The sequence below is a fragment of the Cetorhinus maximus genome, chromosome 10 (genome assembly GCF_964194155.1).
Source record: "Cetorhinus maximus chromosome 10, sCetMax3.hap1.1, whole genome shotgun sequence".
Taxonomy (NCBI): Eukaryota; Metazoa; Chordata; class Chondrichthyes; order Lamniformes; family Cetorhinidae; genus Cetorhinus; species Cetorhinus maximus.
This window is the reverse complement of record NC_135888.1, coordinates 2,315,464-2,336,460: the sequence shown is the minus strand read 5'-3', so window position 1 is coordinate 2,336,460 and position 20,997 is coordinate 2,315,464. Positions and strand designations below refer to the sequence as shown.

Genomic DNA, 20,997 nt, shown 5'->3' with positions numbered 1-20,997 from the left:
CCGGCGGTAAATAGAGAAAACATGAAACCTCATCCAGCGGCGGGATGAGGTTTCGTGCAGGGTTTTAAAAAGTTTAATAAAGTTATAGTGTAAATTATGAACATGTCCCATCTCATGTGACATTTTCACATGGTGGGGGGGCCTCTGAGAGATGTGCGCTCTGTTGTGTGCATGTGTGAAAGAGCGCACTCTCACTTTTAGGGAATCCCCCCGCCTGCACAGGGAGTGCAAAGCGCTTCCCGCCGGGCATCACGCTTGGCCGGCCTTAATTGGCCAGCCCACTTAAAATGGCGGCGGAGCTCGCTTCTCCGGCGGGGATCGGCTCCCCGCCCACCAGAGATTGGGTCGGGCCCACCTGCCCTGTGTGTGTGTGTGTGTGTGTGTGTGTGTGGCCTTAATTGAATTAAAGGCAGCTGGTCTGAAAGCTTTGATGTATCAGAAGATAAGCTAGGTTTAAAATGTTAAATTGGTAAACATGGGGGAAGTTTTAGAACGTGAGATATGAAGGGAATATTTGCATCTTTAAATAAACCAGACTAGCTTGAATTCAAAAGACAGGGTGAAATGTTACACCTAGCCAGGATAAATTAAGAAACAGTGTGTTTATTTTTCCCAGAGATTACTGGTAAAATTGGTACTATGATAGATTTTTATTATTAGGGAGGTGAAGTCCAAAGACATAATGAAACACTGGGAATTTGCATTCAAAGGGGAAAAGATGTGTAAAAGAGAGAAGGTTGTGTGCAAGGGCAGGCATTCTAAGATCTAACACAAGTGTGAAAAGCCTCTAGCATCGAAGCCTCAAGCTGCTGTCTTCAAGGAACCAAAGTTGAGAAAACTCACTTTGAATTCGACTGTCCAGGGTATGTTCATTGACTGGGTCTGTTTAAATCTACCGGCAGAATTTTACATTCGGCGTACGGGCTCAGACCCAACACGCCGGAACATAAAATGAAGCACAATGACATCGGGCGTGCGTCCTAACGTCATCCCGCTGTCTCGCGATATTTCGTTCGGTGGGCGTGTGCTGGAGTCAGCTGCGCGTCCGCCGATAATTGAAAGGCCTATTAAGGCCATTAACGAACTAACTAACTTCACATTTACGCTGCCCATCCAACCCAACGGTTGGCGGGCAGGCAAAAAGGCCAAGTGGCCTTTACTTTTTTTAGGAAACCTGATCCACGAGCGGGATGAAGTTTCCTAAAGCTATTACTAATTAAATAAAAACTTTCTTTGAAAAATAAAAATATGTCCCATCTCATGTGATACAGTCACATGAGAGGACATGTTTCATTAAATTTTTAATGTTTTTGTTTACTTTTGTAAAAAGCGCTTCAATCTTCCTGAGGCAGCTCCATGCCTCAGGGAGATTGAAGTGCTCTTTCGTGCGCATGTGTGAAAGAGCGCTGGACCCAACTCTCCCTCCTCCCTCCGCCCGCACAAGTAGCGCTCAGCGCTACCGCTCGCGATCCATGCTGGGCGGGCCTTACTTGGCCCGCCCGCGTAAAATGGCGGTGTGGAGCCGATCACGGGCGGCGGTTGGGTTCCCGACCGCCACTGCTGAGTGCACCTGACCAATGTAAATTCCTGGTCTCTGTGTTTTACTGTTGCCTTAACGGAGCTGTAACTGGGGTTAGATTAACTAGGGGGTTTAGAAGTTATCATTGTAGTAATTTGTAGATCTTGGTATGTGCTTAAAATAACTTCTTCTATTGATAAAGGTTTAATTTAGTTTTGTAAGAAACCTATAAGACATGGTGGTCTTTTTACTGAATTCAAACCCCGCATCTCAAAATATATACAAATTGCAAAACAGTTGAGGCAGTTGCTTCAAGTTTCCCTTCGGGATTTGAGCAGCTCAGTATTTACCATCGGCTGTGCCATAACACTATCTAATATTAATATGCTATTCCATACTGAGCAACCCTAATATGAAACATAAGCATCATCTGCAGGAGTACAGACTTATACAAAATAGTCATTTAACGGCTCCGCCATAACCTGAGAATCTGTTTAAATCTGTTCTTCAGTATCCTTTAGTGGCTGTATATGATCCCTAATGTATTATTCTTTTGTTGTTCCATGCCACAGTTGATCAAATATCATATTAAATAAGATAGACTGTTAACCATGTAAATTCGCTGGTTTAGCCACTTGTCCCCTTCAAGTTGCAAATTTGATTAGTGTGATAACAGTGTAGTGAATTGAAAACAGCAAACAAACTTCTTTATATAGTATCTTTACAAAATAAAATGTCACAAGGCGCTTCATAATAATGTCATCAAACAAAATTTGACATCAAGCTACTTGAAACCTTAGGTGAGGTGGCCAAAAGTTTAGTAAAAACAGGTGGATTTTAAGAGGTTTCTTAAAGGAAGAGAAGGAGGTAGAGGCAAAGAGGTTTAAAGAGGAAATTCCAGAGCTTAGGGCCCTGGCAGCTGAAGGCACAGTCACCAATGGTGAAACAATGAAAATTGGGGAGCTTCAAGAGGCAAGACTTGGAGGAGCACAAAGGATAATGGAACTAGAGAAGGTTAACAGTTAGGGGAGGCCGTTGGATTTAAAAACAAGGGTAAGAATTTTAAAATTGAGGTGTTGCCAGACTGGGAGCCAATTTGAGTCAGCAAGTGTGGGGTTGATAGGCGATTGGTACTTGTGTAAGTTAGGATACAGGCTGCAGAGTTTTGGATGAGCTCAACTTTACAGAAGGTGAATACGGGAGGCTGGCCAGGAGAACATTGGAATAATCAAACCTGGAGGTAACAAAAGCATGAAAGATGATTTAAGCAGCAGTCTACAGCCCTCCCTGATATATTTTATAATTTATTATGCTTATTCAATTATTTATTTAATCAGCTGTAGTATGGAATCTCTTAGTAAAAGACTAATCTTTGTAATAGAGTGATGCAGTGTTCAGGTGCTCCAACATCCTGTAATCAAAGGATGTAAGTTATCACGTCCACACACAAACTTTTCTACTGTGAGAAAACCATTGAGTGGAGGTCAGATATGAGTAGGGAAAAGAAGAAACTTGACATAGAGGCATCCTTATCATACAACTCCTTGTAGCCAGCTAAAAGCATTATTAGTAGAGTCCATGGGAATGTTGTCTTCCTGCTGCCTTGGCTGTAAAGATGCTGCATAGCTCAGGCATAAAGAAAGGGGGAGAAAATAGGAAGATTAATTTAATTACACAACGTAATAGAATCATAGAATGGTTACAGCATAGGACGAGACCCTTCAGCCCATTGAGTCCTTGTTGGCTGTCTGCAAGAGCAGTTCAACTTGTTCCACTCCATTGCCCTTTCCCAGTAACCCTGAAGATTTTTTTATCTTCACGTGCTTATCCAATCCCCTTTTGAAAATATTCTTAAATACATAATTTCATTCAACAGTGCTTTATTATGTGGAAGTGTCTGAATGTGCTTCACGCAATGAGTTACTTTTGAAGTGCAGTGATTTATGTAGGTAAATACATACTTTGTAGTTCCCAAAATTTTTTGATTTACAAGTATTAAAATACTTATTTGTAATGGTAGGTTTGGAATATTACGTTGTATAAGATATATTTCTGACTGTTGTTTTCGTAAGAATTGTTTTGACAGCTAATCAAAGTGAGGGTTGTCATGTACTGATTGATTTATTGAATAATAATTACAAGTTTCCCAGTTTTAATTTGTGATCAATCTAAATGTAAAGAATTGTGTTTTTTTGAAACTTAAGGTGAGTGGAATGTTGGAGTAGGATATGTGCTTGCCTTCTAATTTCCTTTTGACAAATAAATTAAAATGAGAAATATTCGTACCCCAGTGATAAAATGCAAAGTGAATGTTAAATATAGAAATCCATTATTTCAGCCTTAATATTCAAAAAGGCAAAGCAATTTACAATCAGTAAATTTTATTTTAATCCTTGCGTTGTGAAGTACACTGTATATAATATGTCCTATTGTTAGCCAAATCAAAGCTTGTTATTCATGTAAATAGAAATGTAACAAGTGTTTTCACATCCTGGAAAAGAATAGGAACTTTAGATACTGTCTAATCATAGTTATTAAGGAAAATTTGTATTTTAAATTCAAATTGCTTCTTCATAATTTCAGTTGGCCCATGGTAATTATACTAGATGAAGTTCAGAGTCAATTCTAACCACAGATCTTTCAGGGCTACTATTACTACGCGAGATTGTTTTTATAATGAATCTGTAACTCACACTGAGCTGGTGCCATAATGAAGAACAGCAAAATATCAAGGTCTAACCTAGCAATACAGCCGACAAACATTTTTTGTAATATGTGTAGCAACTGGTTTACAAGATGAAGATTGAATGCAAATTTTACTTGCCACCATTTCGAAATAAGCTTTTGAGGCTTAAGGGCATAAAGCACCAAACCATCCTGAGCAAAAATTGAATTTAATTGTCGAACATCTTCACAATTAGTTTTCCATGTAAAAAAGACATATTTTTGGAATTTTGTATTGAATTTTACAAGAACATAACAAAGAAGTTAACCCTAGGAGCACTGAAGGTCCACTTCAACCAAATAACAGCAGCTTTTGTTTTTACAGTACACTAATAATTCTGTAAATTTCCAGTGGTAAAAATTTACAAGGAAAATTGGCGATCAAAACTTATAAATCTCAATACAGTATAAGAAATAATACCTTTAAACTTTAGGTTCAGAAATGTGTTGAGATGATATGATGGGCAGCGGTTGGGGTACTTGATGAGGTATGCATGGAATAGATGGACATAGCTTCTTATCTACAGCTCATGTTAATCTCAGGTGAGCTGCAGGAATCATGCTGAAGGGAGGCAAGGCCCCCTCACAGAAGATGGAAAATCCAAGCATGAATCATCCTCTGCCATTCTTACGCACCTACTAGCATATCACAGACAATTCCAGCTAACTGGATCCTGTGCAAGTCTATGGTTCACATACAGGCAACCTTTAAAAAAAATTCCTTTATTGAAAATAGTTAAAAATCAGAATGAATAACTGTCAGTGGAGTAAAACAAAGGCGCAATGATGTTGGCCAACATTCAAGGAACAATTGCACATTCTGGTACAGTACATTTATCTTAGAAAAATCTATCATTGAAAACACAGAAGATAAAGCAGTTAATGTATTTTATGTACGGATAACCAAGCAAGTTTCTTGATGCAATATTTTTTGAAAGCATGTGTTCTCGTGTGTGTTTATGTATGCATGCACCCTCCAGTCTTTATCTTTCTGAAATTTGCTTTTATACCTGTATCCCTTTTTGCAGAGTGACCAGAGAGCATAGGGAAAATCTAGCCAAACTAGCCAAACAGTTTACAAACAAGTCAAAAGAATCACTCCGAAAAATGCGGACTAATGCCATTGCTCAAGTGAAGAAATCAAAGAACTCTGTCTCTGAAGATACAATCAGGCTACTAGAAAAGCAGGTCAGTGTCATATCTTTTAAATGAAGGTAGTTACAATTTTTCCACCCTATTTTTTTTTCAATCAATGTTTTTAGTAGACCATAGGGATACCTTAAATGTTTCTTAAAAGCAGTGTAATAATGTTCTGAATGAAGACATTTGCTGTTCTCAATTGCACACACACTAAGCACCTGACCTTATTGTACTCTGTACTTACTGTAGGTTGACAAAAAAATAAGGTAATGGATAGGTAAGGTGCATCACATAATTGTGTTAGGTTAAAAGGTGATATGGATTCATTCAACAGAGTTTTAATTCTATTCCCTTTTCCTAATCTGTCATTTTTCCTTACTGTTTGCTTACTTACAAATTGTTTGCTGTCAAGATAAGATCACAAACTAGGTCTGGATACGTAAGACCATTCAGTCTATCCAACCATCTAGTAAAAATACCATACTTTTCCGCCCCCCCTACCTTAGATAATGATATCAGAGGTTGAAAAATACAATGCAAGAGTAGGGAAATGATATTGGCATGGACTTGTCTCTGTGTCACAAAAGAATGGCTCTTACTGCTCACCTAAAGTGCGGTTACCCAGAGACTTTTTGCAGTCCTGTCAGTAGCGACTTCCAGCCAACCAGGGTGGAATCTTCTGTCAGTGGTGAGGGTCTTGCCTGCCAGCTGGAGAGCCAGTGAGAGACCCACGTTGCCTTTTCTTTGGAAGGCCCGTCAGATTGATGCCAATCAGGCAGACCCAGGGATGCCAGTGGGCTTTCCTCCAAAATCAAGTCCCTGGAGGCAGAAGTCCCGTCTGCCAACAGCTGCTAACCAATCAGATTGTCGGCAACCCCTGTGATCGGCATCCGCCATCTGTCTGTGGCTGCTGCCAGAACAGCACCCCTCGGAGTCCCAGGATCCAGGAGAAAGGTAAGTAATGAGGAGGGTTGTGTCTCGGGGTGGGGGTCGCGGGGAGAGGGGGGCAGGGGGATCAGAAGCACGGGTAGGGAGTACCATTGATTGAGGCTCCCCCCCGCCCCCACCCCAAGGTGACATATAGCCCACACTCTTACCTGTCGTGCAGGCTGCATGCTGGCAGACCTGCCTAGAACTGGGTTAAACCCAGCAGTGGCAGGAAAAGGCTCTTAAGTGGTCATTAAATGGCTACATAAGGGTCTCAATTGACGGAATGGCAGGAAAATCGACCATGGGCCTTCCTGCCCAGGACTTAATTCTGCTGGAGGCGGGAAGGTGGCAGGGTTTAGGTACATCACCAGCCTGGCTAATTAAGTGCCTTCGCCGCCTCCAAGATCACCACCTCTGGGAGCAGAAGATTCCATCCCAGTGTCTAATCCAGTTCAGTACCCTTTGAGGAACCTGTGGTGTCTGAGTGGGAGAAGCAGCAGGATGGCTATTCAAACAATAAAATTGGCGAATCGTCACTGAGACTGTAAACCAGGGGGAAAAATAACTGGAAAGGGCTTAAGGAAGAGACATAAGAGAAATATAAACTTAAAAAAATATTTTTATTAAAAGCTGAAGCATTTGTTTTGATCTGAGGGAATGAGACTCCACACTTGGAAAGTTTCAGGGGTTATTCAGTGCCTGTCACTTCGCTGTTTTAAAAACTCTCACGTTTCTGATTGCACTAACCCCAACATTTACATCCATCTTTAATCTGACACCAGTGCATTAACTTCCTAAGGTTCAAACCATTACAGTGCTTTCTGTGTTGATTCCAACGGCAAAGGCTGCATTTGCACAGCCTATGGAGAAGCAGGGTATCACTGACAGTGACTTCCAGATTTCCCACATTTAACAGTGCGTGTTTGGATGCCAATGGTTGCTGTCAATTTTACCTTGTAATAACAGTGAGCACTGACAGCCCCACCTTTATCAGTATGGCAAAACCTGGATTTTTTGTAAATTCTGGCCATCAGTCATGAAAGATATAAGTTTTTTCTTCATATGTATTTCCCCACCCCTCCAAAACAAAAAGCAGGTAGCCAAAGGGGCATAAGTTATTGAAAATAAAGCAGTGGAGAAGTGAGACAGGCAATGAAATAAAATATCAAAGGAAGTCTGACTAGAATGCACATCCATTATGGCTTTAATGCTTTCTTGCTTAAATTAATGTTATATGGAACTGTATTGTATACACTTAGTACAGTGTCTAATTGCCAAAATATCAGTGCACTGTGATATGACCTGTAATCTTCCTGCCACTGTAAACAAACAAGGTTTGCTGCTAAGGACGAATTTATTGGCAGAGTAACTTAAGATTTCCTACATGGTGGCCCAATTATTGTGTTGAAAATGAAGAACTGCAATGTAAAATAAATCTTAGATCTGCTGTGGCTTCGCAGATAGTGAGTCAGACATTGTTGCAAGGTGGAAACGTGGATGTGATGGGTTTTCTGACTTCTGCAGCAATGCTAAAGTTTCTGTAAACTGGGTGAATAGCAGATCAAATCAGTCTGCAGAGGCAACTGTCCACTACAACACCTAGTGGTTTCAGACTTGTACTGCAAATCCTAGACTGCAATGTCTTGCCGTTCATGTTCCAAGGGACTAGAATTCTGTAAGGCTATGAAAAAAAACTTTTTTACTGATTTGTGAAATTATTCCCCTCCTTGGATAAAGTTTAAAATAATTGTAACCTCTAAAATGTACCTGATTGGTAATGAAATTGTGCCATCTTCACATCAGGTAAATATTTAAAGTTGGGGGGAGTTTTGGCACAAACAACTGGCCAGTCTTGCACTCAGATTGTGAGTTTGAAGTCATAGATGCATGTTGGAAGAAAGTCTTTTCTGGTGTTGAGGCTATTCTGGTGACAGAATAATTAATATCCTTTGGTTTGTCAGAAACACAAGACTCCCAACAAGATATTGTTAGATGTTTCAGCATAAAATCCTAATGCACAGATGCAAAACTTTAATTTCAGTCCATTAATTAAATTACAATCCCAACATCAATCCTACATAATTAAAATCAAAATAATTGTTAATATGAAGGAAACTAATATCAATACAAAAAAAACAAAAAAGTCTTCCCTATAACAAGGCTCCATGTACATTGTATTTTGGATAAACAAACATCCTTCTCTTTGTGAGCCAAGATGTTATGACTGACAATCTGTTGTTATGCATGGGATCGGTGAATAAATCCTGCAGTTGTATATTGTCTTTAATTTTATTGATAATATTATATAGAAAACATGTCAACCTATTGGGAAGATGGTAGATGTACCCACCTGAAATTTGCCAGTAAGTTTGGTTGCTGTTTGGGGAAGATCTCCTAAAGAAGCAACAAGTCAGTGAACCAAATTGTGCCATTTATTTCCAAATTAAACCCAGAAAGTGGGAGCGCACTTTCTGAAGGACTGAGTAAGTGGAAGTAATCGTAATCTCTTCAGGATATCTAGGCTGTGATTGTAGATTATGTTATTGAAAATACTTAAACATGTTGTTGCGTGCAGAACTCTTCGTTATTTTTGTTTGATGAAGCTGGAAATTATTGTACATGTTCATATTTTGTAAGGTCAAGATCCAGTTTGCAGAATGCCTGTGAAGGAACGAGCTTTTGCTGGCAGAGAACATGCATTCTCTGGAGGCTTTGAGTTTTTAAATTTTAGAGGAATTTATTTGGGTGGGTTCCTTGTGTTTAGTTGCGCTGGATGAGGGAACATGGGTTTCTTACCTTTTAGATTGACATTGTGCTACTTTAGGTATCATCCTTGAGGATTCTGCTCTCCTTTTTTCCTCTTTTGGGCTTTCTACGACATGAATCGTTCACAGCGGGGTCAGGTAATCCACTCCCAGAGGTCTGTCAGTGTGCCAATGTGAATTTGGCCACTGGGAGACACACGTAGACCAGCAGTGATTCTTCTTCTGATTTGTTTTCTTGCTTCTTGCAGGGAAGCACCTGGACTGCAGAAATCTCCATATAGAAGGCGAATTAATGTTAGCATAGATATCATATATATCAAAGATTAAATGCATTCTAAATTAAGGAAGATGTAATTATACTGGCATTGCTACATTAATTTTCTGGTAAATGATATTCCAGCTGAAAACCCATTGCGGATCAGTGTATGCAGTCTCTTGCATGACTTCCTGTAATTACTTCCTTCTGGCTGAGTTGTTTGATTTTGTTCGTCATGTTATAGTTCTTTAAACTTTAATTGCAACAGTCTCTGTGCTGGTTGGTCGAATTTGTAACGTTGGCCTGAAATTACAGAAAAGGTATGATTGTGTGTTGTGGAATGGAGTCACTTTGCTTTCTGTCACTTGGTTTTATTTAAAGTCGGGGAACTATTTTTTAAACCGTGTAGAATGTTTGCCGTGCAGGAGAATTAATATTGTGGTTCAAATATGTAATAAGTCGTGGGAATCCTCCTTCAAACAAATCTTTTAAACTTGGGCTTGAAATTACATAACCATCTTAAATGGGTTAACACTTTGACTAAAATAGTCAAGAGAGTAATTTCAGTGGAATGTGTTGAGTGTTCTTGTGCAGTATTACACAGAATAAATTCAGGGTTAGTGTTTCCTAGTGTTAGTATGCTGGAGTGGTTTAACTGAATCACGTGAGCTGAACATGTTGATACTGATTGTAATTGTGAAGTTAGATAGGATGGCTTTATAATGCTGCAGATTGGGAGCAATCCCCTCAATTATATTTAAATGCTACAGCTCGGATAAACTGGCAAAATATCAACTGTGAGACTTAATTTTAAAAATGCTTTCCAGTTATTTTTGTACCTGTACCATAACATGTACAGCAAAGGACTATAGAATTAATAGACCCAGACCAACAAAACTTGGCTTTGAATAAGTGGAAATCATTGAATGGATAGACGAGCAGCAAGTCACCCTGGACCATTTTCAGGGTGAAATGCGTCATGCCACTGCTTCTGATTTAGTTGATTTCTATTAAGCCATTGCTTAATGGGCTACATTTTTTGATTCTCTGTATAGAATCAAGCAGCTCAGAAGGAGGCCATTTGGCCAATCATGTCCCTGCTGGGTCTTTGAAAGAGCTATCCAATTACCCCCTGCTATTTCCCCGTAGCCCTGTAAATTACTTCTGCGTGTTTCTACTGATACTAACTTTTATTTTACTGATTACCAATTCTAACAATAGTGCTTCCAAAAGGACAATTCATTCCGTTTATCAATTGTCCACACCAAGTTATCTTTTGTAAATTGAATATTTATGTGACTAAAGGTGAGGGGCAGAAGCAAAGTAAATCATTCGGACAAAGCTGATAACAACTGGCTTCTGTGATGTTTGCACTATTTTTTTAGAAATGAGCACTCTTTACCTGTGATGGATAAGTGTTAATTGTCATAATTTAATTCAAATGGACCATCTTCCAAGAGATCAAAAAATGAAGCCTTTTTCTGATATGGTGCAGCATTTAGGCCCGAGTGTTTTCTGGATAGAATAAAACTACTATAATTGGTACAAACTCTATCTTTGTATTGTTCATAAAAACAATTGGGATGATAAATACTGCATGAACCTGGAGTGTATTTTGTTCTGTGTTAAGTTAACTAAGTTAATGAACTTTAAAATATCACACAAAGCAAAGAATATACAGTGGTGTCCAAGAAGCCAATGAAACTTAACAAAATTGATTCAGATTACTATTTATTTGCTGATTTAAGTTTATTTGATTATTTATTAAATGACATCCTGCATGACTGTGATAAAGGTAAACTCTCCCTCTTTATTCTTCTCGACCTGTCACCAGCATTTGACATGGTTGGTCACATTGCCTTCCTCAAATGCCTTGTCAATGTTCTCCAGCTGGGTGGGATTGCACTCACCTGGTTCCATTCTTATCTGACTAGCAATAGCTTCCCTTCCTGTTCCCACACTGTTACCTCTGTGTTCTCCGATACTATGGAGGTGGAAAAAGGTGGTCCTAGTGAAAGCATGGGTAAGAAAGATACGTAGTCAGGAGCTCCTTTGGGGTCAAATAAATGATAGAACATATCCTTAACCCCCTCCAATTTCTCAGCTACATGCTGCCCTCAGCGACCTCATCCAAAAGCAGTGTTTGTTTTCACATGTAGGCTGATGACACCCAGCTCTAACCCACCAGTACTTCTCTCGACTCCCTCACTGTCTTATCGAAAATCTAGTACTGTATGAGCAGAAATTTCCTCCAGTTAAATATTGGAATTACTGAAGGCATTGTCTTCAATCCACTCTACAAACTTTGTTCCCTAGCTACCAACTCCCCCTCTTTCTCTGGCAACTGTTTGAGGCCAAACCAAATTGTTCACAACCTCGGTGTCATATTTGACCCACTCAAATGAACTCCCAACCAAGTATCCTATCCATGCCATCACTAAGACCACCTATCTCCACCTCCATAGCATTGCCTGAGTCCACCCCGCTCATCTGGTGTCGAAACGCTCATCCACACCTTTGTTACCTCTAGACTTGACTGATCCAACACACTGCTGACTGGCCTCCTACATTTTGCCTTTTGTAAACTTGAGTGCAGCCAAACATCTGCTGCCCATGTCTTTGCTCACGCCAAGTCTCATTTACCCATCATTCCTGTGCTTGTTAACATACATCAATTTCCAGTCAAGCAACACTTTGACTTTAAAATTCTCATCCTCATTTTCAAAATCCTACATTGCCTCAGCCCTCCCTATCTCCGTAATCTGCTCCGGTCTCCCAACCTTCTGGCCTCTTGAGCATCCCAGATTTTAGTTGCTCCACCATTGGTGGCCGTGCTTCAGCTGTCTGGGTCCTAAGCTTTGAATTCTCTCGCTAAACCTCTCCACATCTCAGCTCCTCTTTCTTCCTTTAAGAACTCCTTAAAACTTACCTCTGACCAATTTTTGGTCATCTGCCCTAATATTGTCTTTTGTGGCTTGGTGTCAGATCTTGCTTTATAACACTGTTACGAAGCATCTTCACAAAACATTTCAAAGACACTCTGAAACTCTCTTTTAAGCACGGCCGCACTGACATTAATGACTGGGCAGAGCTTGCTACCAGTTGTTCAAAGTGGCGGCAACTTGTCCATCAGTTTCTATCACGCCTTGAGTCTCAATGTCTTAATGATGAGGCAGAGCGGCGGCAGAGAAGGGAAGGAAAGGAAGCACGTCTCGCACTCTGGATCCCACTATTTTGTGGGACATCCTGCCCCATGTGGCCAAAGATCAGTGGATCGAGAATCGGCCTGTTCAGTCACGTGAAGACCCATGGGAGAAACACGCAACCTTGAGTAGACACTATTCTTGAGTCATGGGACAGCTGATGACAAAGTGTCTTGGGACATTTTACCACATGAAAGATGTTATATAAATACAAGCTCTTGCTTTTGGTTTAAATTCAGATTTATTGTTCCAACAAAACTACATTTAGTGCTATAACAAAGGTTCGGTAAGAGGTTAAGCAGTGGTTGCATTTGGTAAATTCCTTTGTTATTCTTTGCAGATTCAACAGATGGCAGACGATGTTGTTGCTGACATGGACAAGCATCTGATGGCAAAAACCAAAGAGCTGTTAGGATGAGCAAGGTGGGAAGTATGTAAATGGGCTGGACATTAATAAAGCTATACCCCTCCCCCATGCCTCCTTCCGTAAGATTGATTCCTCCTGCGAGATACAGATTTAGAAAAGATAAGGAACCTTTGAAGTGCAGTAACTGTTGTAATCTAGGAACACAGCAGCCAATTTTATGCAGAGCAAGTTCCCACAAACAGCAATGAAATAAATATCCAATCATCTGTTTTTGGTGTTGGTTAGGTAATAAATTTTGTACACTGGAAGCATTTCCCTGATTTTCCTCGAATAGTGACATGAAATTTCTTTTATGTTCACCTGAGGACACAAAGGGCCTCACTTTAACGTCTCATCTGAAAGGCAGCACCTCCAGTGTTGCAGCATTCCCCTCAGTACTGCACAGATGAGTCAGCCTAATTCATGTCTCTGGAGTGGGACTTGAACACATGACCTTCTCACTCTGAGGCATGAGTGCTCCCATGTTAACATAGTCATTGAATATTAACAAGATACTTGACTATGGTATCAATCAGCTTTCTAGTGCATCCTTCTGCTCAGTGAAACGGAGGTCAGTTAACTGAACACAGACAATGGGTCAAACTTGGGATATTCTGGATCTGTTTGTCTGCATAACAACACTGACTGTACCTCATCAGTAATCTGTTGATGGTGCTTAGGTATATCCTGGGGAGAGGATCTGTATACTTGCAGTTATTTCCTTCCTTCTTTTGCATGGCCCTATATCACACCATGTGCATTGTTCATTGAAGATACGTTGTACATTGAAAAGACTGAATACAATTTCATTCTACATAATTATATTTTGAACTGTGGAAAATGAAATTGATAGATTCCAATTTGTGTGCCTGACTAACTTAATTTTGAAAAGTAGAATAACTTAAACTGGCACAAGTAAAAGACAACATCATTTTGTCACTTGAATTATGGGGATGAGATTAAACTGCTATTGTCAGAAAGTAACTGTAAATATCTTTAAAATAAAAAGATAGTTTCTCCACAGCATCCTCTTTCTATAATCTATAATGGGAATGAGACCACATATTTCATAATTTAACAAAATTATTGGAAATCATTTGCACACACTTCCTAAATGTTGATCTCCAACAAATAGCTATTTAAGAAATGAACATAAACAGCATTAATCTGACTAACAGAATTATTGAAATTTACAACACAGGCCAGAATCTTCTGGCTGGTGTGTGGGTGGTGGAGCTCGCACATCAGTGCTTAAAATGTTGCGCGAGTGTCCCGAGGTCAGCACGATATTTTGGTCGGCGGGCGCGCTATGCAGCGGGACGCGCGCCCGCCATTAATTAAAGGCCTTGTTAAGGCCATTAACTCTCCAATCGACCAGGATTTTGAGGGGCCCGTGTGAACTTCAGCTCGGCACACGGGCCCAACGGGCAGGCGGGTAGGTGATTTTTTTTTACAAACCTCATCCAGTGGCGGGTTGAGGTTTGATACCGGGTTTAAAAACTTTTAATAAAGTGTTTATGTTCTTTACTAACATGTCCCATCTCATGTGACATTTTCACATGAGGGGCCATGTTAATGATTTTTAAATTTTTCTATTTTTAGAGTTTCACAGAGTTTCAGCGACCTCCCTGTGGCAGCACTTTGCCTCAGGGAGGTGTGCGCTGTTTCACGCCCATGCGCGAAAGAGCACGCTCTCGCAGTTGGGGAATCCCCCCCCCGCCCGCACAGGAAACGCATAGCGCTTCCCTTCGGACGACACGCTGGGCGGGCCTTAATTGGCCCGCCCACTTAAAATGGCGGCGGGGCCCATTTCGGCGGCAGCGATCAGCTGCCCACCCACCGCCAAGTCGGTCGGGCCCGCCCGCCCATCAAGGGCAAAATTCTGCCCACAGAAGGAGGCCATTCAACCTATCACGTACGGGCTGGTTGTTTGAAAGAGCCGCCGTATTTAATCTCACATCCCTGCTTTTTGTCCGTAACCCTGTGTCATTGTCATCCTCAATAACAGTCCAACTCCCAGTTAAAATTATTATGGCAGCAGCTTTTCAGATAGAGAATTCCAGGTGCAAACAACTTTGAGTGAAAAAAAAAATCTTCTATCTTCTAGGTCATTTGCCAATGGTTTTCAATCGATGACTGTTGATTTTTGACCCGTTGCCAGAGTCAATGATAGGTTCTATCTACTCTATCAAAGCCTCTCATCATTACACCTCCATTGGATTATTTCAACTTTCTCTGTTCCAAGGAGAATAGACCTAAACTTTTCCACCCTCTCCTCATTACTGAAGTCCTTCATCCTTGGTAACACCCTGGTAAATCTCTTCTATGCCCTTTAAAAGGCCATTACTCTGCCCGAAGTGTGCTGCCCAGAATTGGCCAGAATACTCCAGCTGAGGCCTAACCAGTGATTTATAAATTTCTTGCATGATCCCTTTGCATTCACAGAATCAAGAATTCTTACGATGCAGAGGGAGGTCATTTGGCTAATCGTGTTTGCACCGGATCACCAATTGAGCAACTCACCTACTTCAATTTCCCCACCTTCTCTCCATACCCCTTCATATTCTTTCTTTTCAGGTAACAGTCTAATTCTCTATTGAATGCCTCAATTGAACCCACACACTCAAACAGTGCATTCCAGACCTTAACCACCCGCTGTGTGAAAAAGTTTTTCCTCATATCACTTTTGCTTTTTTTTTACTAATTATTTTAAACCTGTGCCCTCTTATCATATTCTATTCCTCTATTTATAAACCCAAGTAACCTGTACATACCACCTTTGAGGACTATACAGAATATTTTGCATAAAAGTTAAAATGTAAATTTACTAATCAAATAAATATTCTGGGGCTGTGTTTTTTCTCTTAATTTTTAATTTATACTTTGTATAAATAGAGAAACTTTTTTTTTGCAAATGTTATATCTTTTCAAAAATTTGAAGAATTTTAATCTTTTAAGTTCAAGTTGGGCACAACTGCTGAATGTTCATACGCTGAACTTTTGGAAAACGCTGACTTTCTTCAAGATAAAAGAGTACATCTATAAAATAGTTGTCGATGGCACAGGAATATTGTGTGGGCTTTGTGATGGTCGAGTGATGCACAGCCAACCCCACTTTAATCTTCTGAGTTCGAATCTAATTGCGTTTCAAAGCAGACCCCTGGGACTGAATTTTACCAGCCCTTTGCAGATGGGCTGGGAGTTGGACAGGCTGGCATAATGGCATGGGAAGATGAAGGGAGGGTGCCCACATCACTCAGGACAACTGAAGAAAGAAAGAATTTGCATTTATTTAGGGCCTTTCATGACCACCGGCCATCCCAAAGCATTTTTCAACCAATGAAATACTTTTGAAGTGTCACTGTTGTAACATTGGAAACAACAGAAGCCAACTTGTGCACAGCAAGCCCCACAAACAGCAGTGTCATAACCCCTAGTTAATTGGCCTAAAAACCAATGAAATTGATCACGATCGCAGAGGTTTAGGCACCAAATCTTAAAGGACCGAAAACTTTTAAATTTGGAGCAGCAGCACAGGGGCTGCCAACAAAATAATACAAAAGCTTTGAAGGCAGAGAATTTCTGTGGTTAGGGAGTCCTAGTGTCTCACTGAATATGTTCGCCAATTCGAATGAAGCAGAAAATCAAGACTAATCAGTGTCCCAGTTCATTTCTGAGTTTATAACTGCTTGCTGAATTAAAGGACATTATGTGTAAAAGTCAAATTTAAATATGAGAATTGCTCCTCTTGAGGTAGGAGTAAGGTAAGTACTTATTTGCATAAACTCAACTTGGCTTTTTCGCTATCTTTAGGATTTTTAAATTCAAAACCGTGTGCTCGGACACACTTGGGACAAATTGTGCGACACACAGTAGGCAGAGAAGTTCCCTGGATCTATTCCAGGCTTTGCTGTGCAAAGTCATGCTTGGCACATCGAGTCACATAACTTTGAATGTGAGGCATGTAAAAGGTGAGACTGCCATTTTTGCATAATGAATGAAGTTTGCTGCTGGATCCATGTCCCTTAAACTTGTGGAGACAAATATTTGACAGAAATTGCCTCATCCCTATAGGAATGCCCCAACTTTGGGCCAGTGTTTCTCTTGTGTAGATATATAAAACATTGTACTGCAGTTTTAAAGGAGCATAATTACTTGGCTCTTACCCTGATTTTTTTTTTAAAGTTTATTTGGAAGACTGCAAGGAGTTCTGTATAAAGATTTACACGTACTTTATTTTAAGCTAAGTAGAAAAAAACTTGCTTAGTGCAGCCCTTAAACTCATGCATGAACGATTTTGGAGGTTATTTTTTGCTAAAAACACAAGTTCAACCGGCACTAACGATCACTGAAGCACAATCCTGACTGTACTGCACCAGCAGCTTGTTCAAAACAAAAACATCACACAAATACACAAATCAACATTGCTGCTCTAAAATGGTAGACCTGGGTTATTTAATCTGAGGTGTTCTCATTGTGACAAAATAAAAATCGCTGGACTCAGAACAACAATGCTGAATTATACTTCCCAATTGTATTAACAAAATTACATTTTGACACTAATTAAAAACTGACATTTTATTTATGAGGACAACGTTTTGATCATTGATTTCAATATAATAGGTTTTGTTCAGATTTTAGCCAAAAAGGCCAGATAGATAAAATGTAATTTTGTAATAGATTTTCCTTAATCGCAACTCAAAGAAAAAAGTTGACAGATCTTTCACCTACTTTTAAATCCACCTCTTAGCCCTTTAGTTGGAGGTGTAAAAAAAATAACCTGGGTTGGGTGTGTCTGAAAATTAAGTTCTGCCTGTATGTTTGTGAGAAAAAAGGTTCCTCTGTGTTATGAATGTGCTGTTAGAAATTTTCCAGTCAAACAGTTAACATCTATAATTATTTTACAAATGAGTTTATAATAAACAGGAACTACACTTTATGTAGGTATTAGCTAACCTTTGTAGTATCAAAGTCCCCCTGACATTTATAAACTGCATAATTTCAACCATATAGCTCCAAAGTGCTTTGTAAATTTTAAAACGTGTAATTCTCCATCTAAAATATCCAGCATAATGAACTGTTTGCTAATGCACTTCAAAATACAATTACATCAATTGGTATTAATTCTAATTGCTGATACCATAATTAGAGAGTTAAGAGCTCAAAGCCTCTCCACAACTCTCCAGAGTAACAGTAAGGTAACGATTTTAAAAGTTTATTTTAAGTATGATGTCATGTATTATATAAAAGAACAGATGCCGAGGAGTTAAAAGCTGCAATTAAATCTCTGTGTTCTGCTGATGTCTCAATGACATCACTATAATCCCTTTGCCAAGTTAGATTTATAGCACCCTTCAAGTATAGTATCTATTATACTGTAAACATCAGCTAAACACTGGCACTGGTGCATGTACCAGACTAAAGCTGTATGTGATTTGTACAGCATATTTACACAGTGGGACACACGTTATTTATCCAGCTGCTGTCCCTGCCTATACTATAGTTAAACACAATACTGGCTCCTCCTTCACCAACCCAGCTTGTTCTGCTATCAGATATCAGATTTTCTGCTGTGCTGGACACGCAATTTAACACACGGTTTACAGCAAACGGATTTTTATTTGACGCAGCGCTACAATCTAGAATACCAAATGCGACTGAATCATTCACTTTTAATTTGGCATCTAATGTGAAGTAGAAATGCAAACCATACATAGTAATAGTATATTATTTTGTCTTGGACATTCAGTGAACAAAATTAAAAGGTCCATGTAAAGAAACGAGCCCCTCCTCTGGTAGGCTGCACCTCCAGATCCTTGTAGACAGGGTGGGATTAACAAGCTGCTGCCACAAAGCTTTACCTGTTCTTTTTCCCTTTGTTAAATTTCCCCCTAAGTATGTCGGTATAAAAATAATTTGAGAGGAATCATAAATTACTGCAGAGATTTCACTCTTCTCTTTGAACTTGGTTTAAAGAGAACTCTGTTTCTCTGCAGTGGAATGCAGAATGGATGTTCTTTGTGCTGTTGGGCTCAAATTGAAGTGCAGTGCATTTTACGTTCGTTTGGATTTCATGTCTATGCATAGGTTAAAATATCCTGTTAAAAGACTGCATTATTATCTTGCAAATCAGGCCATGGTTGTAATCCTCCCTAATAAACTGAGGAAATTGCACATTGTTTAAGAATGGCATTAAAAAAACATCATTGCGAATAGCGAGAAAATGCTCAATGGTCTTCAAATAAACAAAAGTTTATTTTGCCCAGGCCCAAGAAAAATGTGGGGATTTTTTTGCAGTTCGTCTACATATGTCAGCAATTTTACTGCTTTGTGTATTTTGGCTAACAACAGTATTTCATGATAGATGAATGAAGGAAAATCATAAGCCTCTGGCAGTCCCAGGGCCATGCAAATTGCTTTCAGCTGATTACTTTATTTCATTTGACATTTATCAAATAGTTTTCAATGGATACATCGTTCTACTACTGTGCATGAGATTGTTAAAATAATAATAAAAAAAACTCAACATAATGTGTTAATAAGTTTAGCCAATGCAAAAATGTTAATCCACTGAAGTTAAGGCACAGAGAGCTGGTGACATTTCTATGAGACAGCAGAGCCTTTCAAATAAAAGCTTGATGCTCTTGAGGGCTGCCTGCTCCTGTTCAGTTTTTTTGCCCATTCTCCACCTTCTACATGTTCGGTCCCAACATTGAGTGAGATGAAGGTGGTCCATTCTGAAACAGCAATAAATTATACCACTTCTTTAGATGGATTGGAACACTGTGGCAAGAGCCTCATTCTTTGGCTTAAATTCTCTCACCCCCAATCAGTTGGCTCCGACTGGAAAACTCAAATCTCCTGTGGGGTGTGGGAGCTGGAGTATCATCATTAATTAAAATTTGAATTTTAAGCTGAAAGATGCCCTCGCTATGATTAGCTTTGGGAAGGATCCGAAGTATTTTAGTTTCCCTCCCCTTCCCCTTAGGTTTGAAGGGAGAGGTTCAGATACTATTAGGCCTGACCATTCTTCTGGCTTTAAATGTGTATAAATAGAATCATGGAGTCACTATGGCGCAGAGGAGGCCATTCACAGAAGTGCTTGATTTGTTTCTCCCTAGTTCTGGAGCTTTTATTTCCTTTTTCATTTGGAAATAAAATTGGTGTGGCTACTGAAACGTCCTAATTGAGTTTTAAGCAACCTGGACAAAATGGGCAAAGCCACAAACAAAATATTGCAAAAGAAACCCTTTTTTGTGTAAACGCTTAGGACTTGAAAAGCTGGACACACCTGAATTCTATACAGGAAGGCAAAACAATGCAAGACATTCCAACCCTTCTAACGCATGCTAGTGAATTGGTCAGATTTCACACTGGCAGTAACGTGGCCCTAATTGGAGAAGAGGGAGGGTGAAAAGGCAGTGAAGATTTTGTTTATGCAGAGGGCATGTGGAATGAACTGCCACGGAAAACAGTGAGAACCGATTATATCAGCAAATTGAAGAATAAGTTAAATAAGCACCTGGGGAAGTATTTACTTGAGGGGGGAATGGGAGGCACCACAGACTGAGATGTTTCCCAGATTCTGGGATCGGTCAAATGTCCTGCAGTGGGTTTTTTTCTGGTTTTCTCTATTCCTAGAGTTCAATTTGACTTGGAACAGAATCCTCCAGGCCGCCTGAAGCAGGAAATTTGGCAGGCAGGGGAACTTCATTTAGCAGGAGGCAAAAAAAAAATTAGTTTTGCGACGGCGGGATGAACTTTCGCAATTAAGTTCTCTGAACTTTAAGGGTGGGCCGTGTCTCCTGACGAGAATGTCGGGAAGTCCTTTTGCATGTCATGAGTGCTCATTAAAAGACCACCTCCCCAGAATGAAGTGCCATTTGATGTAATTGTATTTTGAAGTGCGGCTGGCGAGGTAGACTTCTTCCTGGACTTTGGAGTGAGTAGCCGCCGCTTTGTCCTTCTTGGGGACCGCTTGGAAATGTCAGCCTGTTGACTGAGATCAGGTGCCAGCAGCCCAAGCTGTGGGAGTCCAAGCCCAGTGGGGAGGC

The 20,997-nt window shown here is 40.0% G+C and overlaps 1 protein-coding gene and 1 long non-coding RNA gene across 2 annotated transcripts in view; both read left to right on the top strand.

Annotated features, from left to right (window-relative positions):
• Nucleotides 1-13,217, top strand: part of mrrf (mitochondrial ribosome recycling factor) — a 45,422-nt gene extending 32,205 nt beyond the window's left edge. Inside the window, exons 6-7 of the mRNA XM_078549813.1 lie at nucleotides 5,272-5,431; nucleotides 12,878-13,217. Coding sequence (XP_078405939.1) covers nucleotides 5,272-5,431; nucleotides 12,878-12,955 — 238 coding nt within the window. The 3' untranslated portion in view covers nucleotides 12,956-13,217. The remainder of the gene's footprint in view (nucleotides 1-5,271; nucleotides 5,432-12,877) is intronic.
• LOC144685408 (uncharacterized) overlaps nucleotides 1-20,997 on the top strand; it is a 1,061,419-nt gene that overhangs the window by 1,035,227 nt on the left and 5,195 nt on the right. The gene's annotated exons all lie outside the window — the stretch shown is intronic.